Source organism: Lampetra planeri, chromosome 56 (assembly GCF_965212315.1).
Source record: "Lampetra planeri chromosome 56, kcLamPlan1.2.h2, whole genome shotgun sequence".
Classification (NCBI taxonomy): Eukaryota; Metazoa; Chordata; class Hyperoartia; order Petromyzontiformes; family Petromyzontidae; genus Lampetra; species Lampetra planeri.
In genome coordinates, this window is record NC_136162.1 from 5,032,025 (window position 1) to 5,050,527 (window position 18,503).

Here is an 18,503-nt window from a genome sequence, read left to right on the forward strand (position 1 = left end):
TTGGTCGCAGCTCGCTCCTGAGTCGACCCTCCCGGTCGAGCTGAAGATGAGTCGAGCCGACCCGCTGGTCGCAGCTCGCTCCTGAGTCGACCCTCCCGGTCGAACTCCTGAGCCGACCCTCCCGGTCGAGCTCCTGAGCCGACCCACTGGTCGAACTCGGCTGATGAGTTGACACTCCTGGTCGAACTGGTTTCCAATGCTCAGGGTCCTTTCTTTTATGCCGAAAAATCCCTTTGGGTCCTGCCCACAAGGCGGGGTTTCTTTCGATTTTTGCTGTGTCAGGATCTGTCCGTAGGTAGGTGTGTCCATGTGTGTGTCCGTACGTCCGTGTCCTTGTGTGCATCACCCACGGTATATTCCGTTGTCATACTCCCTCCATAAAATCCATGAGCAAACAATCAGATGTTACAAATTGCCTCGAAATCGTCTCTCTGTCTGGGTGCAATATTATCTCTTGTCTGGCCTTCTTCATGAACCAAAACACAGACGTTACAAATCGTCTCACAGGCGCCTCTGTCCGTGTTGCACGACCTGGAGGGAGGGGCACACTCCCTCCGACCCTCACAGACGCACACAGACATGGTTAAAAAGTTTTAAATTAACATTTGTCCCTTACCATTTCCCAGTTATGATTCTGTATGTAACCTAAGGTGTGTCGTTTCCCATCGTGGTGCTTGACCCAAGTGGAGGTGCCTCCCCGAGCACATACACACTCCCATCCCGCGCTGCGGGGATACAAAGACGGCCGGGATCTCCCTTTCTCTCCGACCCTGGGTTTAACATCGCTCTTTTATTATGTATTTTATTTCGACCTGGTGGTGATTTATCCCGCTATCCTGGCTTTTCATAAGTTTTACTTTTGTCTTTTCATGCATAGGCTTATTATTATTAATTTATTTCCGATATCTTAGGTTAAGGGGTAAGTTTCTTGATCCTAGGAATTCGTATTCCTTGGTGTCTGCATGGTTATATAAGCGGAATATAGTTGACGGTGAATAGCGTTAACATTGATGTTATGTACGATATTATGTATTGTGATGTCTTTAACTTAACTTGTTGGTCAGGGCTTTACTGACATGAAGTTGCATTTCATAGCCTCGCAGTCTTTGCCTCACTCTGTCTCTGCTCGCCGTTGTTGTTGCTGTCCAGCTGACGCCGTTAACTCAAGGCCTCATTAATTTCCGTCACTCCTTGTAGGTGAGGGCGGTTGAACCTTGGAGTCAGTTCTGGTTTTTGTCTGCTTGCTTCTTCTGATGTCCCCTGACCCCGGGAGTTATTATTTCTACTTTTATGGCCTGTCGAAGCCCGACTCGCTGTTGCTGGGCTGGTGGGTCGCTGGGTTGGTGTGTTCCCGGCTTTTTTGCTTACGTTTGCAGTTCGCCGTGCTCTTAATTTCCTTCCCTCTTCAACCTTATATCGACTATTCGCTCCTGTCTGGGTGCGATTCAATTTTGACTTAGGAAGGTTCTGATTGTCATATGCTTTGGGTCGAGTTGTATATTAAAGTATGGAAATAACATTTCATATTGACTTAATGATGGTGATGGTTCAGTAGGCGTAACTTGTGGCCTGGTTTAATTGGAGTGGGTGTGAATATCAATAACTTTAGCCTATCCTGTTGTTAAATTCCGACTTTAACGTTACTTTAATAGCAATACAGAATAATTGAGCTTTTCGTCTTAACTAGGCGAACGCGAACTTCTGGTGACCCCTGCAGCCTTGCTATTCAGCTGAGTCTGCATCCTTGAGATATACAACGCTCTTATTCGTCTCACTGTGGCCATCCAACCTTCTGCTCTGGGAGTGTTATTCTTAATTTCAGGTCAAAGGCCCCCTCACGTTCAGACGCGCAGGTTGTTTAAATCAGCTCCCTCCCCTGTGTACACAACCTTGAGCTGACCCACTTCGTTTGACCACTCACCCTGGATTTATCTTTCCTTGAGGCAAGGTTGCAAATTCTGTCATCCTAGCCCTCCTCCAGTTCATTACTTAACAACACCTGGTGTTTTGCAGTTTGCTGCGCTTTGGGGTGTTTTCATTCATTATATATCAAGTAACAAGATAATATATAAAAATATCAAGTTTGGAAGAAGGGTTTAGTATACAACAGCGGTTATGAGAACAGCCTTTTGTATTAATACTTTAAGAAACAAGTCATTTGGATCGAAATTAGTTGGGTAGATTTCCCGGACGAGTTTTAGGAGCGATTCTACAATTGAATAAAGGAAGGAATTTATAATTGAGAGTTTTCAAGATACTTGATGGAGATGCTGTGACTCCATACATAAAAACATAATAGACAAACCACTCGGGAAAAATAATCCTGTCTCATTTCATAAACCCTCATGTTCCCATGTACTATTTGTTATTCTAGCAAATTTACTTTGACTGGTAAATCTAGAGGCAAAGTAAGAGTAATCTACACAAGACCATAAATATTCGGACTATAAAGACTTTACAACCGGTGTCAATGGCAAATTATATCTTAAAAACTAGAAACTATGTCATAAAGATTATTTTAGCAGGCAGGGATTTGATATACAAAGCTTGACAATGTTATTCCCATAAAGAGAGATTGAAAAGTGGGTGTACGAATTTAGTTTTTTCACGGAAATTGACGCAATAATTCAATTGTATACATGAGTTCAAACGAGATAAAATAAAATTAAAAGTGTTGGCATCTTCACGAACATTTACATCCCAAGTATTATCTCCTGGAGCCTTGTCATGCGGTGATGGACTGTCCACTTGCAACTGTGTGACTCGGCAGACTTGCATTGTCGGGAAACTACTCCACAAGTTGACATCGCACGGCTGTTTCTGGAACCTATTTAAGATATTGTACCTTTGTATCGTTCGGCATGTGAGTTTCGGTATATTTCACCCTTGAAATCAGAATTATCCATAAAACACGTGCTATAGCAAATAAATAAACTTTTATAAAATACTTGGAAATGGGGGACGGGGGTAAAAACCTTCAAATCTTTACACTCGAATCCAAGGTTGCCTGGATATCGAATCCACGTTCTCAACGTTGGTGGCTCGGTGTGCTACAGTAGACATGAGCCACCCTAATTCGTCACCCTGGTCAGCCCACTTTGCTTTCATGTTGAAGTAAAAGACGTGTAATCGGGCACGTGAGTGACGTCGCTGTGCGAGTGGCATCCTTAGCCGGCTGTGTAGGCGCGCACCCCCCTAATGCAGTGAATTGGTGCTTGTTGGCTCAAGCAGATTTGAGAAGACACTTTTAAGACGTGGTGGAAGTGGTGGAGAAAACATGACGTAGGGTTTCTCGGCTCCTGATGAAGGACGGATTAAGTCTGTGTTTGGCCCCTGTCTGAATCGTGTGGAACAACTTTTACAATCTTTTCATACCTCCTGTCTGGGCGTTTCCCCACCACAGAGACGTCTTGCCAGTTCCATTTTCATCAAGCAGACGTGTAAAACTCTCAACTCCGCTGGGCTTTCCGTGTGGGCAGCCCAGCGAATGGTTTTGCCAACTTAGGTTCCCGCCCCTGCCGTGGGCCACTGATCGTAACGTCGCCGCCGCTGCTGCTGTCGTCTTTAACAGGGGCACGAGAAGGAGGCGCTGCAGCTCATGGCTACGTACCTGCCCAAGGACTCGTCGCCGGGCTCGGCGTATCAGGAGGGCGGCGGGCTCTACGCGCTTGGACTGATCCATGCCAACCACGGGGGCGAGATCACCGAGTACCTGCTGAATCAACTCAAGAACGCCAACAGTGATGTACGCAGTTGTCCAAAGGCGCCCCTGCCGGGCGGATGAGCGTTTTTTTTTGCTACTGGGATAACAAAAAAGTTTTACTTCCAGGGAGTCTTTTTAAATCCTTTATATTAAGTTCACTTGCTTGCTTGCTTGCGCGCTTACGACCGTGCAAATCTTGCGGTCGTTTTTTAACCCACTTCCCGTGATCCAATCGAGCTGACATTTTGCACACAGACTCGTTGTGCGTGACAATTTATGTTCGTGAAAAAACATTTCCAAAATTTTCCACTTTTTAGGAAAAAAACTATTTCATATTTAATTTAAAATACCAATGTGATAAAAATGAAACTCTTACTGAAGAAAAACAGAAATGAATAATAAAATAAAACCGATGCCACGCATATAAAGGATTTATAGTGAAAAACTTTGTTTTTACGGGTTAATTTTTTAACACTTTCCCACACTTGAGTTGAGAGCATTCATGCGATGTCTTTGTCCGTCGGGTCTGCCCGTCCCGTCTGTATATGTCTTAATATTGGCTGTGATGTTGTCCACCCAGGCAGGATTTAATACAAGCAGGTATACAGAATTCATCTTCTTGGTTCTTTCGGTAAAGTCACGTAGAAGGGAAGTAATAAAATAATAAAAATAAAACATAAAATAATTCTCACGACGTTTCGGCCACAACGCAAGCTGCCGTCCTCAGGTGGAGAACAGGTCCGTCAACCACCTGAGGACACAGCTGCTTGCGTTGTGGCCGAAACGTCGTGAGAAATATTTTATTATGTTTTATTTTTATTATTTTATTACTTCCCTTCTACATGACTTTACCGAAAGAACCAAGAAGATGAATCCCTGCAGTCACGAAAGCTTTAAATCGAAAGGTATACAGAAGTTAAGCAAATGCTACCCTCGACTGAACACTTCTACAAATACTGTAGTTATGTTTTTGCAGAGGTTCCTATTTATTTTATAAATGCCATGGCAACAGTTGTACAACCGTGATGTGTATTATCAATGACATTTAGAATTCAATTTGTATGAAGTTGTTTGCTATGAGGGACTTGCCTTTTGGTAAACCAACCAAATTGATGAAAGGGTTTCCCAATACTCGTCGATAAAATAGATAAGCCCTTTTGAATCAAGGCGATGTCACACGTCATGTGCATGCCTTGCTTTGCGCCCCCCCCCCCCCCCCCGCGTAGCCAGTGACAATCTCCTACCGTGTGACATTTCGTCGAGGCTCGGAAGGTTACATTGTGATCACTTCTGAAATACTTGAGAGCATAAATGCTTGTTAGATATCGTCATGGGACCATGCATACATTTTACTTCTTGTTTTCTCTGGGATGGCATTTGGGTGAAGTGCCATATGGAAGTGACTTAATTCATAGCTAATTTGAGTTGCAATTATCGGTGATTAAATGATGGTGGGGGATGATTAGGAATTAAGACGTCACTTTGCTAAACGTTATACTCGGAAAAATAAGATGGTAATGTTGTGGGTTTATTCTCCAACATGCCGGTGTGCTGAACTTGGAACGAATTGGCATGTTTTGTTTACATCACAAACCTTACTTACGGGTGGTGGCGAGTTTAACGACACATTTTTATTTACACATTCTAACCCAAAAAAACCTCGATCTGTAAAATTGTTGGACATTCAACTTTTATCGTTTACAGCCCTTGGTCAATCCAACATTGGACAAAGTCCTCTGCCATGTCAGATATTTGGGGGTTGTTTGACCATGCATCACCACGCTGGTTGGTATGGGTTGGTAAAGGGTGGTGGGGTCCCTGCTCTTAACAAGTTCAAATGTCCCTTGCCCTGTGGTGTTAGCCATGGCTGGGAAGACCCGAAGCTTGGGGTCATAGGGTTCATAGCACTTTGTTCAAACCACTGCACCCATCACTCATCCTCTGGTTCAAAATAACATCTGGATTCATTTCCATAAAGTAAAGCAAATATAACCTGACCTAATGCGTTGGGTTATGCTGGTTTAACTTTTTCGTACATTGGTCTATTTTTTTTAATCTCAAGGATTTTTATGAACTTTCTTTTCAGTACCTTGGGCAGTCTAACATGTAAGGTCGTCAATTTGTAGTTAATATTTGTCCAGGTTACACAGGCATGGCATATTAATATGGCCTGGGGCAATGGTGGTAATGAATGCTGATCGTAAGAGCTGTTGGCAATTCTTTGGAACTTGAGTTCACTAGGTATCCAATGATTCTTCAACTAATTGTTTAAAATGTATTCTCACACGCACGATTCATGCATTAACTTTTGTGTCTATGACTTAATTACAGTGTATGCGTGTCGTGCGCTCATGTAAAATTCTGGCATCTTTCAAAGTTTGGCTCAAAATAAAGAGATAATTAGATATCCATTTGGGCCGGTACCAGTTTGGATTACTACATTATGGTACTGAGAGAGATGGTGACAAGCTTGGGGAAGCATTCATCCACCAGTGCATTGATCATGATTGTCGGTGATTGTGTTCGTCTGACATTTAGGCTCGTGGTACAAATGAGACGGAAGAAATTATACAAAAAGGATATTCTTGAATTGACTTTTGATCATGAATTGTGGAGAATGGTTGGTTAAATGCCTAAGGTTTGTGATTTAAACAGAATGGGAGTAAATTTTTACAGAGAATGATCTTTAAAAGCACCGCACTGTAGATGAAAAATAATAATGTTCAGTAAAAACACCGATCTAATTTAAAATAAAACCAAGTGACCTTTGAGAAACTTAACGGTCCATCCATTTTTATTAAATGGTTGCATGTATTCAGCAGTGCTGTTCACATAGAAGTGCAGATACATAAAATACAATTAAGTTTGAGGTCTTCATGTATGAATGTTGAACGTCTTTCGCACCGTACGCAGCGAACCATGCTAACTGGAGGTGTGGAGGAAGGACAAGAAAAAATTAACACAATTTTTTTTTAAAGAAATTAGATTTTAAACTAGACGATGATTTAAAAGTGCATAGCTCCCAGTGGCTTCCTAATATCGGAAAGGAAGAGAGCGTTCCAGACGGCCGCAGAAGCGCATCCTGAAAAGCGCCGCGATGCGGTGACCGTAAAATTAACGAAAGCCCTACATGAAAGAGGGGTGGCACTTTTTGAAAGTGACTTGTCAAAGCGTCGCCGATTAAAGGTTGCCCTTCAGCCGATGCCGCTTCGTCTCGCCAAAAACAGAACTCCTTTTCTGATGGCATGAAGAAGACATCGGGCAAAAGTTTGCGCTCAACAATTAAGTGCCGGGAGCTGTCCGCTGGAAATAAATCTTGATTCTCATGCAGTAATTACTCTCAGAATTAACTACTGCACTGCATCCTCGTTAAGCCCCGATCGCTATAGAATGCTTCTGCCTGTCTGCAAAGGACATTTTACTTTGTCATTCAGGGACTCGGAGTCCGTATTTTTTCTTTATTTGGAGGCTGTTGGATAGTCTTCATGTTATACGGGTTTCAGGCTGTATTGATTCTCTTTGGTTATACCTTTATTAACAATCCAAATTGTGGTCTTATTGTTGCGTACTTTTACAGCTCGGTGATTATTCAGTTTTATTCTTTGTATAGTTATTTTCTCTGTTTTATTGTCGATTAGTTTCGTGAAGTTCCCCGGGAACTTTTTGTGAAATGCGCAATATGTGCTTTGTCTTCATTTTACTAATTGTTTATTTTACAGTAAAACCTTGGATTGCGAGTAACTTGGTCTGCGAGTGTTTTGCAAGACGAGCAAATTTTTTAAATAAATATTAATTTGATAAACTTGCAATACGAGTAGTACGTTAATATGCTTTGTTTGCCGAGCGTCACGTGATCACAACTGATATACGAGTGCTTTGGATTACAAACACGTTTCTGGAACGAATTATGCTCGCAATCCAAGGTTTTGCTGTATTTACCAATTTTATTCTGATGGGTATGACGTCAAAAGAAGGAATACATTTACATTTGTACCATCCAAACAATTTTGCGCAACAACCCCCTGTTCGGGAACATTCTGCAAGATGACGTCAGACACTTTAACTGCTTCTGTGTTTTCTTCAACTGCCTCTTCTCCAAAATTAGTCGGTGGTGCTCTTGGTTATTTGCCACGGCAATTAAAGAACATTTTCTTGGCCCTTGGTGGCAAATTAAGTAAAAAAAATAAAAAAATAAATCTATCCTAACATGATTGTTGTTATTAGACCATTGATTTCAGACACGTGACAACCTGCACAGGTCACTCTTGAATATCAGACTTTCCTGCTCTATTGAGTTTTCACGTGGTCACATAAAATAAACTCGGAACTTAATTACAGGGTGGTATGCACGGATTTAACTCGTGGTTTTAGCGCTGGCTGCTCTGTGCTACGACGTGGAATTAGCCTCTTGAGCCATTTGGCCACCTCCCTAAATAACAACCCTTTTAGCAATGTCAGACGGTTCTGAAAAGCGAGCCGCGACAACAAACGCATTTTTAGGTTTTTTCGGTAAAGTCACGTAGGTAAAACATTTAAATTAATAAAAGTTAAATAAAAATAAAATAAAAATCACGACGTTTCGGAGGCAACACAAGCTTCCGTCTTCAGGTGGAACTGTCACAGCACGACGGCTGTATCAAGTACAAGTACAGCTGTCGTGGCTGTGACGGTTCCACCTGAAGACGGAAGCTTGTGTTGCCTCCGAAACGTCGTGATTTTTATTTTATTTTTTATTTTACTTTTATTAATTTTAATTTTTTACCTACGTGACTTTACCGAAAAAAACCTAAGAATATGAATCCTTGCAGTCACGAAAGCTTCAAATCCAGAACAAACGCATTCATCTACCCACTGCGGCGACCGAGCGAGCACAGAGAAGCCCAGCCCACGGTGTGTGTATCTAACGCGAGTGCGTGTCGCGATGCGTGTCGTGTCGCGCAGATCGTCCGTCATGGCGGCTGCCTGGGCTTGGGTCTCGCCGCGATGGGCACGGCCAGGCAGGACGTCTACGAGCAGCTCAAGTTCAACCTCTACCAGGACGACGCCGTCACAGGTCGGTTTGTGCCCGTGTCGTCCACCACCTAGCCCTCGCTGCGGCGTTTGTCCGGTGCCCCGAATACCGGCCCCACGGGATGCTAGCAACAGCGGCACGGCTGATTGCACGAGTTCCGAGATGGCCTTTGTGCGTGCTTGGCATGTGTATTCTCTTCATTCAGTTGGTTAGCATGGTTGGTTACGTACAGTGCGAAAGAAGTTCAACATACGTACATGTACATGCATGTGGTAAGATGTTAACTACCTTGTCTGGTTTTCAGGAGGTCATGTGTTCGATCCCGACCTTGAGTCTTGTATATTTGGGGTTTGCATATTCTCCCCGTGGTCGCGTTGATATTTATCCGGGTCCTCCGGTTTTTTCCTCCACATTTAGAAGCGTGCATTTAGAGTATTTGACTGCTATAAATTTCCACGTGATAAGCCACTTCTTTGGGCTATCATTTGTGGCCACTTTGCTATATATGCCAGGCGAGGTAGTTAACAGTCCCGCCACCGCGGCGATGATGACGACGCTCGTGTTTTGATGACGACGCCACCGTCGGCACGCGGTGTCTGCAGGTGAGGCGGCGGGTCTGGCCATGGGCCTGGTGATGCTGGGCTCGCGCTCCGCCACAGCCATCGAGGACATGGTGGCCTACGCGCAAGAGACGCAGCACGAGAAGATCCTGCGCGGTCTCGCCGTCGGCATCGCCACCGTCATGTACGGGCGCATGGAGGAGGCCGATGCCCTCATCGAGAGCCTATGCCGTGATAAGGTGAGATCTCCGGCCGGCCGCCACCCCGACCCTCTCACCTCCCACCCCCCCCCCCCCCTCTCCCCCCCCCCGTGCATTAAAGCTGAGCCATCTAAAGTTTCTGTATCCCTGCCTACGTGGCGGTTTGTGCACTGTACAAGGCCTCTTGAAAAAATTGCAGGGCCACGATGCAGGCCAAAATGGCGCACCTTGTGCACGTTCTGACTCCTGGCAAAGGGCCAAGCGTTCAACTGAACGGTCGGAGAGCGTGTGTCCCGCACATACGTACGGTGCAAAAGAAGTTCAACGTACTTGCATACATACGTGTCGGTGGCCAACATATACAAACAAGCAGCTTCATATGAATGCTCAAATTATTTCGGGACATGCCATTATTGCGCCGGTCATGTCAATACCATAATTCTTCAGTGATTGGTTTATGTCGTTTTTGGGAATTGTAAAATGTTGTGCGATGCGCTGACATAGAATTTTCCCGGGCATAGCAATAAGTAACCCCATGAGAAAGCGAGGCCTAGGGTGATGTTAGGACATGGAGGGGGTGGGGGGGGGGGTCTGCTCTCACTGTGCGTGTAACGGTATGAGTGACTGTCTTAATATAATGATGTTATTTTAGGATTTAAAAAAAATCTGTTTATTTTATTGGCTGTAATAACTTGACATTCAGCAAATGATGAATTCCTTTAACCTCGGGCCAAAAGCTTTTCTGTCAGGTTGGCATGGGGATGGAGGGGTGAAGCTAAATGTGTGGCTGTTACCATCTCGTCAAAAGGCAATTTTCAATTGAAGAATAATTCATATCCTGTTCCTGCACTCATGTCTCGTACAATACGTCCTTCAAGCATTACTTTTCAATTAATGTTTTACAAAATTTTTTTGAACTTGCACACTAGGCTGCCGAGATGCATTATGTCTCGTGCAAAGATACACGCGGGTCTAATGATCTCGGTCCTTCCTTGCCGTTAAAACGGGTTGAAATGTATTCATGATTGTGTGGCAGTTATGTATCTGAACGAGGTCACCGCTGTGCACATTGTTGTTGGCGACATCGGTACTTGGGAGACAAAGGCGGTTGGGCATGAACGGTGCCAGTCACACACCGTCCTTTTGTGTACCTTTTTTAGTCCAGTGGCAGGTCCTGGCACAAGCACCTGTACCACCTTCAGCTGTCTTTGGTTAAGAATCAGAATCTTTATTTATTCTGGAGAAATCCGATGAGCTATGAAGCTCTTTTTCAAAGATGTGCAGTAATGTCTAGTTCACTGTAAGTGCCCGCCCCTGATCCAGTCGACGAGCAGCATCTCCCTTCTGCCTCCTGGTAGCTTTCCCAAAATCTGTCCCGCCAGAACCTCCTTTGTCAAGCTTTTACCTCTGGCAATGTTGCCGAATCCACATCTTCTGCCTTTTCTGGATCATCAAAACACAAACATCCTTGTCATCCACGTACTCCTCATCATTACACACCAGAAGAATCATCAACCAGCAGCCTCTAATGAGTACCTGGTGTGGATTGTAAACATCGGCACTGGCGAGACAAAGGTGTGCTCTTCTGGCCCTTGACAGTTGCTCGCTAACATCACTTGCTGCAATAGTGTATGTATGTTGTAGCTAACCGTGCTAATCGGAGGTGCAGGGGAAGGACAACGAACTAAACACAAAAAGCAGTTTTAAAGAAACCAGTTTTCAATCTAGATTTAAAAGTGCATCGCTGCCAGTGGCTTCCTAATATCGGTAGGAAGAGAGCATTCCAGACGGCCGTAGAAGCGCATTTGAAAGCGCGCGATGCGGTTGAACGTCTTTGCCCGATGGATAGCCAAAGGCCGCTGTGAGGACGACCGAAGTTTCCGTGAGTTTGCTTGATGGTTTATGTCCCTTGACGAGATTGGCAAGGTATTGTGGTTCATTTGTGGCAAACACTTTGTGTGTAATGAGTGCGACTTTCTTTTTTTAGGCTACGTGGGGGGATCTTTATTTTTGTATGCGGAGAGCTTTGTGCACCGTGTTTGTGTGAAGCCATGCGCCACACTCATACCAATGAATGAAGCTCACTTGCAGCTCATCATCAATGCACCTTTGTTATCTCGCACGGAAAATTTTATAGGATTTCTTCCCTCCCCACCCTTCCAATAATTGATCCTGGCCAGGGGACAGTCGTTGAGATAATTGGGCTCCTAAGACCACGTAAGATTGCCAAGTGCCATGCTGTTATGAAATATCAATTTTTTTACGTTTTATTGCCCATATTACACCCCGTCATCTACGACACAAATCTGCCCTGGCATCAGCTGTTCATGGGGGAGCTGTCAATGTATTTATAGCCGTTTATTTATTTTGATTCTCAATTTTGCCCAAGCGCCGAAGGTTGTGCGCCTAAAATCAATCGAGTTTTATTTCATCATTTGTTCATTCATTGTGAAATATTAAACCTGTGCGCCACACAGTAATGTGATATTATTTCTCCACCTACACACGCAATGTTTGTTTTTTTGTGGGCATTATTGTATTTGACAAGTTCATCTCTCACATTTGGAGAATTATGCTAATTAAAATTATAAAAGTGTGAGGTGCTTTAAAATGCTTCATGGTGCTCGCGTTGCTAACGCCATCGCATCGGATTGCAAACCTCCACTGCACTCCTGGGCTCCGTATGCGATCTGCCATTTGCGATTAAGCCTCGCATGTAGCGAATCTGTTGCACGTGATCATTAACGGGTAATTGCACGAAGATAATCGCGAAATATTTTGTATTTGCACCGCAAGGAAGATGCCACCCAAAAAGACAATCTCCCCCCCCCCCCCCCGTCTTCTGCTCATTTTTCCACACGATTGCCTGAATGCGAGTCCAGTAACGTCGCATTTATCTGACCCGCTCCTGACTGAGCTTCAGGCAAGATATTTATTTGAAAAGGTCAGATCTGCGAGCGTTCTGCGCATCGTGATCTTGTTGCGCCGCGCTTGTGCGCGTCAGCGTAGCGCATCGTCTAATCGCTCCTGGGTGGTAATGCGCGACAGTCGGATACTTTTGTACATACCTTGGCCTGCCTGAATTGTTTACATTGGAAAACGGGGGGGGCGAAGGGGGGGGATCGATCAGGGTGGGGGGAGGAATCGCCAAAGATGTAAAAATCCAGAGTGTCGTTGGTGGTGGGAACATTTAATTTGTCTTGGCATGTTAACATTTTATTTTCGTCAGCAAATATGGTCTTGACCTTCTACTCTGGTATTTCTCGCATTGAGCTTCCAAAACTGGCCTGATAAACTCCGGTGTCATGGAAAGTCGTCGGAAAAAGAAAACAAACCTCTGTTCACAATGAATGCCTCGGAAAACTCGACACCCTCGTCAATAACATTGCCATAAAAGTAGAAAAAATATATAAAAGGAAATGTTTCTGTCAGTGATGCTTATTAATAGCACACAAACATAATAAAACCTCAGTATTGTCTGGAAAGTACTTCGGGTGTCCTATATTTAAAGAGAGCAAAAACTTGCTTCTTTTTCAAGTAACACGAATATAATACCTGTCACAATGATTTTTTCTCTTTCGGCGAAATCTTGGTAAATGTTAAGAGCTGTTGTGTGGTGATATTTTCGCGCTTGGAGAGCATCCAATAACAGGCTTCATTGCCCATGGCGCGGTGCTCTGGATTCTCAATCCGGCTTTCGCCGACGGCTCCATTCACACCCGCGGAGTTTCACCGACCTCGCCGCGCTGTTTTCGCGCTCGCTTCGTCAGCGCGTGCACCTCAGAATCGCTCGCCTCTTGACAATAAGGAAAGTTTTACATATGCTGGTCATGTGTGTCGCTGCCTTTTCAACTGTGTCTTTCGCTTGTGGCCATGTTACTGCCGTGTCTATGACATGCGTGTCTTTCACATCCGTGTCTATCACTTGTGGCCGTGTTACCGCCGCACATAAATGTACTTTGTACATCACTGCTACTTGTCCACAGGCGTCTTCATAAAAATTACATTTCGTGTAATCCCCACGGGGCAACGGAACGTGTGCCTTCGTAGGCGTTTTGGAGGTGGGCGTTGATTGCCAGCCACCTGACTTTACCCCCTTTCTCCTCGTCCCACTGCGATGGGTCTTCAATGCTTTCCAGCTCGGCATCATCCGTAACAGGGGGAGGGGGGAAGGGTACGATAAGCCTGGTAAATATTACCTCGTATGCGCGAACACGTGTTACGATGTTGTGATGCTCCAAGGCACTGACCCTGTTGAAAAAGTCTACCAAACCGTTGCCCAAAACATGAGACTTTGAGCGGGACAGAAAGGAGGATTATTAGTTTATATTCAAATACATTTTTTGCCCCCGACGCCTGTTCTTCGGCTTTTGTTCTGCAAATTTATTTCTAAACACAAACTCGCTTTGGAGGGTGTTACGCAAACCACGGCTGTGCGTGCTTTTATCCCCCCCCCCCCCCCGCTTGACTCTTGTGCTGCCCTTCAACTGCCTGAAACTTGCAGGCCCGTAGCACTTCTTCTCGCCACTGGAATCAACACTGACAGCCCTCTTTGGCCAACTGCCAGCCCTGGATCCAGACATTGAGCTTTCGCAGTATTTCACGTGATCTAATATTACCTTGGTAGTGGACACTTTGTAATTACGCATTTCATTCCGAGTTTCTTCGTGTAAATGATCAGTGACTGGTCTAATGTCACCCAACTTTCCCGCGTGACGTTTCTGTATTGTAGATATTGGTTGCAAAATCTTACGTGTTAACGTGACGTTTCTCACGTATTTTTGTTTTAATTATTTTTATGATGTTTCTATATTTTAGTTTGTGCCGGAGGGAAAGTATTCATCAGCGGCTGCTCCGCTTTCTCCCCGACGGGAAAGTCCATTCATTGATCGCTAGAAAAATTGTGGCAACTAAATGATGAGCGGTTCTTCCGAAATGATTTGTAAACAAATTTTTATCACGGATACCTCGCCGTGGGTGTAACGTTGGCTAGACTTCGCGATGCAGAGGTTGTGTCTGTTCAATTTCCCGGCACGGCAGATGAAAACAATGGGCAAGTTTCCTATATATCCCCTACCTCTGTCCAGCTTGCGGTTTATAAATGGGTGCGCCACTCTATTTATTATCAGAAGATTGTGTGTATGGTGCGGTGAAGTGTGACTACCCTCCCATCTCTTCCTCGATGTCTGACCAGCATGAAAGAGTAGGCCCAAATTATCCTCCAGAAGGGCAATTGCAGGGCTGCCACCTTTTCTACTTGGCAAAATAGAATGCACTACTTAAGATAATTTTCAACTAATGTTTATTTGCATCCATCAATGTGCTTGGTATGACAATGAATTCAAACATTTAAAAGTGAATACATTTACAGGCCTTTGTCCTCGATTTAGTTATTTAGTTATTAGATATCACTCAACGATTGTTAGCCTTGGCCAGGAATAAAACTTATGCCACTGGATTCATAGCACAGTGCACAAACTATTGCTCCACCACTCCACGCCCACGATGGAATATCAATCCTGGAAAAGTGCAGACAGAACTGCAGCCCATTTGCTCTCCTGGCCTTAAGTCCACCTTGCAGCTTTGCATCTTGCGTGTACATGATGATACATTTTTATAGGATACCCCACTGATTTCCAATGACCCTTTTTACTTCTTGACAGGTGATTGAATAATGTGAAAGCGATGGCTCTGTGTCTTGCAGGGGAAGGAGAGCGTTACACATTTCGAATGGGTGTACTGAGATTGGTAGGAGGCATCTAGAGGCAATGTTTTACCTCTGCACTGTAATTATTTCCAATTATTTTCGTGGGGTGTCCGCGAATGGATTACCCCGTGTATTGCGAATGCACTTGGTAAATGGTGGGAGGGTGGGAGAGACTGAAGGAAGAGGCAGAGGATCCATTTGAAGCCAATTCCTCCATGAGAGGTGGCAGATGGTTGAACTCCAATTAATGCCTCGCAGCTGCGCTTGTCGATCGGCCGATATGTGGGGTTTGTGGGGTATTTTTATTGGTGGAATGCGAGTGTCTGCTTCATATCGCAGCGCTTCAGTCGCGCCCCCCCCCCCCCCGTTCCTCCCGCCGTGAACACTCCCATACACCAGTGTCCGAAAGCGGTGAACCTCATCGTCCCGCTGCTCCAAGCGACGTGCCGATTCCGCTCGGTGGAAACACAGGAATTGGAAGCCATTCTGAGAAGTGCCGGAATGGCACTGCCATCGTATACCGGCACATTTCCACCACTACCCCGCACCACCGATTAGCACGGTTGGCTACGTTACGGTGCAAAAGAAGTTCTACGTAGGTACCATATCCACTTCGTGCTCTGTACCTCGAATGGGCCATTATTATGACACGTTAGTCAATCCACTGCTGGATGAGGGCCCTCCCTCACACCGTGCGGGTTGTGGGGGATATTTGACCATACTTCACCACGCAGGACAGTGCGGGTTGATGAAGGCGCGGGGAGCATGGACATAGGAGCGTAGAAGTGCGGTGCAACAATTGTGTTTTTACTGCGGTGCCCCGTACTGCCGACCGTGCAGCCCTGTTGTTTGTTGTCCTTCCCCCTCACCTATGATCAGCACGGTTGGCTACCTACGGTGTGAAAGAAGTTCAGCATACATCGGCGTACATATGGTGCTCACCCATCCGGTCGTCCTGCTTAGCTTCTGAAATCTGAATACACTGGGATGCGTTCCGGGTGGTTTGGTCATCGGCAAAACTAATTCATTTCCCCCAAATTCAACACGACTGTTTATGACCGGATTTGTTAATTGCGATTGGGTGTTTTTTTTCCTGCCTTTGTGTGACACGCAGATTAAGCTATTCATCTTGATAAATGTTCCGGGTAGACCCAGGCTAACCGAATTCAAAAACCGCCCGTACCTGTACGTATGTATTTACGTTGAACTTCTTTCGCACAGTACGTAGCCAACCGTGTTAATCGGAGGTGGGGGACACACTCTCTCCGACTGTTCACATTTTAACTCTCTTGGTCCTGTGCTGGGACTCAGAACTTGCACAAGATGCGCCATTATGGGCTCCATCGTGGCCCAGTTTTTTTTTAAAGAAAAGCCGGGGTACGGAGCAGAAACTTCGACGTAGGGAGTACAAAAACTCCGCATGGCCCAGCTTAAATGCACGGAGGAAAAGCGGCGGTGGGGGGAGGGTCGGAGTTGTGGAAAGACACGTGTTAGACTGGTGTGGGCGCCGCAGTGTGAAAAAACAATTGTTAAAAACAAACCCCTGAGGGTCGTATTGGAGGTGTGCAAGCGTCGATGTGTTGATGCGCTCAAACGAAGTGAGAATTCACCAAAAACTGGTCCCTGCAGTTGTCTTGACACCTTGAAGCAAGTGGGGCACCGTCACTGCTCGGAAGTGATTTTCCATCGCTGTTGTTAATCTCTAGATCCGAGCGAGCACTTAGAATATCGGCTCAAGATTGTCACAGTAAATGAGGATTTTGTGGTTTGCACCCACTGAAATGTATGTATGTATGCATTCACACAGACTGTGGAAATTAAGTTGTAGTTAGATAATAGTTTTATCTTAGAGAGTAAAAAAAAATAACATGAATTTGATTAAACAATTGTCTTTGACAAATGACAGTTGAATAATACATGTGAAACTGGTTGGATTAAATAATATATGTTTGTTTATATTTTTGTCATTAAAATGTTATCTCAATCGTGCTATCATTCTAGATTTGAAGCTTTCGTGACTGCAAGGATTCATATTCTTAGGTTTTTTCGTTAAAGTCACGTAGGTAAAAAATTAAAATTAATAAAAGTAAAATAAAATAAAAATAAAATAAATCACGACGTTTCGGAGGCAACACAAGCTTCCGTCTTCAGGTGGAACCGTCACAGCCCGACAGCTGTATCAAGTAAATGAGAGATTACAAGAGATACCACTCCGTATATATATGCTATCATGTTGTAAGATGAAGTATCCAGTTGGATCCTCGAGTCAGGGCAGTGTGAACCCTTCCCGTGAGAGAGCAGCCCACAGGCATGAATATCACGGAGCCCTATCCGACATCCCTTCAAGTGACCTCTGTGCCACAAAGTCACGTGTGCAGCACTTCCCACCAACTCTCACGCTGATCGTAATCTTAATTTCTCCAAGTCAAATTGACGTTTAACATTTTCAGAGCTGTAATTTACAAAGAATTTACTTCTTAACATCTCGCCACAGTGGCGATGTTAACTTCCTCGCCTGCTATACAGGAGGTGATGTATTCGATCCCGACCCTGAGGCTTGTATATTTGGAGTTTGCATGTTCTCCCCTTGGTCACGTGGACTTTTCCCCAGGTCCTCCGGTTTTCCCCTCCACATTTAGAATCGACGTGCGTTTTGAGTATAGGGCTGCTATAAATTTCCATGTGACAAGCCACTTCGTTGAGCTATCATTTGTGATAAACAGGTCGCTTCTGAAAAAAGCTATTAAGTTCCGTGGGCCTTACCTGGTAAAATCGAAAATAGTCATAGTAGTTAAGTTAAGTATCAGAACCTAAATTTAAGGTGATGCGTTTTTTTGTCCAGCCATGGTTGACCTGGCTTAGACCATCAACTCTCTATGCTTGAGAACCTGGTTTAGTGATGTGCGACTGCCAGGATTTGAACCCAGGATCTCTATCGTTACCCGCATAGCGCCCTTACCCTTGGGCTAGATTTTCTGTTTTCGGAATGATATATATTCAGGCAGCTGGTTGTCGTAATGCTTTGGAGCCACTCGCTTTCAATTATTTCTTGGTTCAATCCAACATCATCTACGTAACGATTACGTGAACCGAGGGGCAATGACGTCAGCCGTCCATGCGGGCCAACTCAATTATGCGATTGTGAAAGATCCATAGACATCGTTCTCCGGAATAGATGCGATGTATCAATGCTAATTTACGACAAATTTCCACTACGGATAAATTAAGATTCCCCCCCCCCCCCTTCTCCTTTAAAAATGCTTCTAATCTACGCTCCATAAGGGAGGTGCAACCCAAAAAGACGGAAATAGTTTCATCTTGT

General features: G+C 44.7%; 1 protein-coding gene across 3 annotated transcripts in view; it reads left to right on the plus strand.

Annotated features, from left to right (window-relative positions):
• Nucleotides 1-18,503, plus strand: part of PSMD1 (proteasome 26S subunit, non-ATPase 1) — a 154,955-nt gene that overhangs the window by 20,473 nt on the left and 115,979 nt on the right. For all 3 annotated transcript variants that reach the window (XM_078618220.1, XM_078618221.1, XM_078618222.1), the window contains exons 12-14: nucleotides 3,572-3,745; nucleotides 8,645-8,756; nucleotides 9,317-9,513. In XM_078618220.1, the coding sequence (XP_078474346.1) occupies nucleotides 3,572-3,745; nucleotides 8,645-8,756; nucleotides 9,317-9,513 (483 nt within the window). The remainder of the gene's footprint in view (nucleotides 1-3,571; nucleotides 3,746-8,644; nucleotides 8,757-9,316; nucleotides 9,514-18,503) is intronic.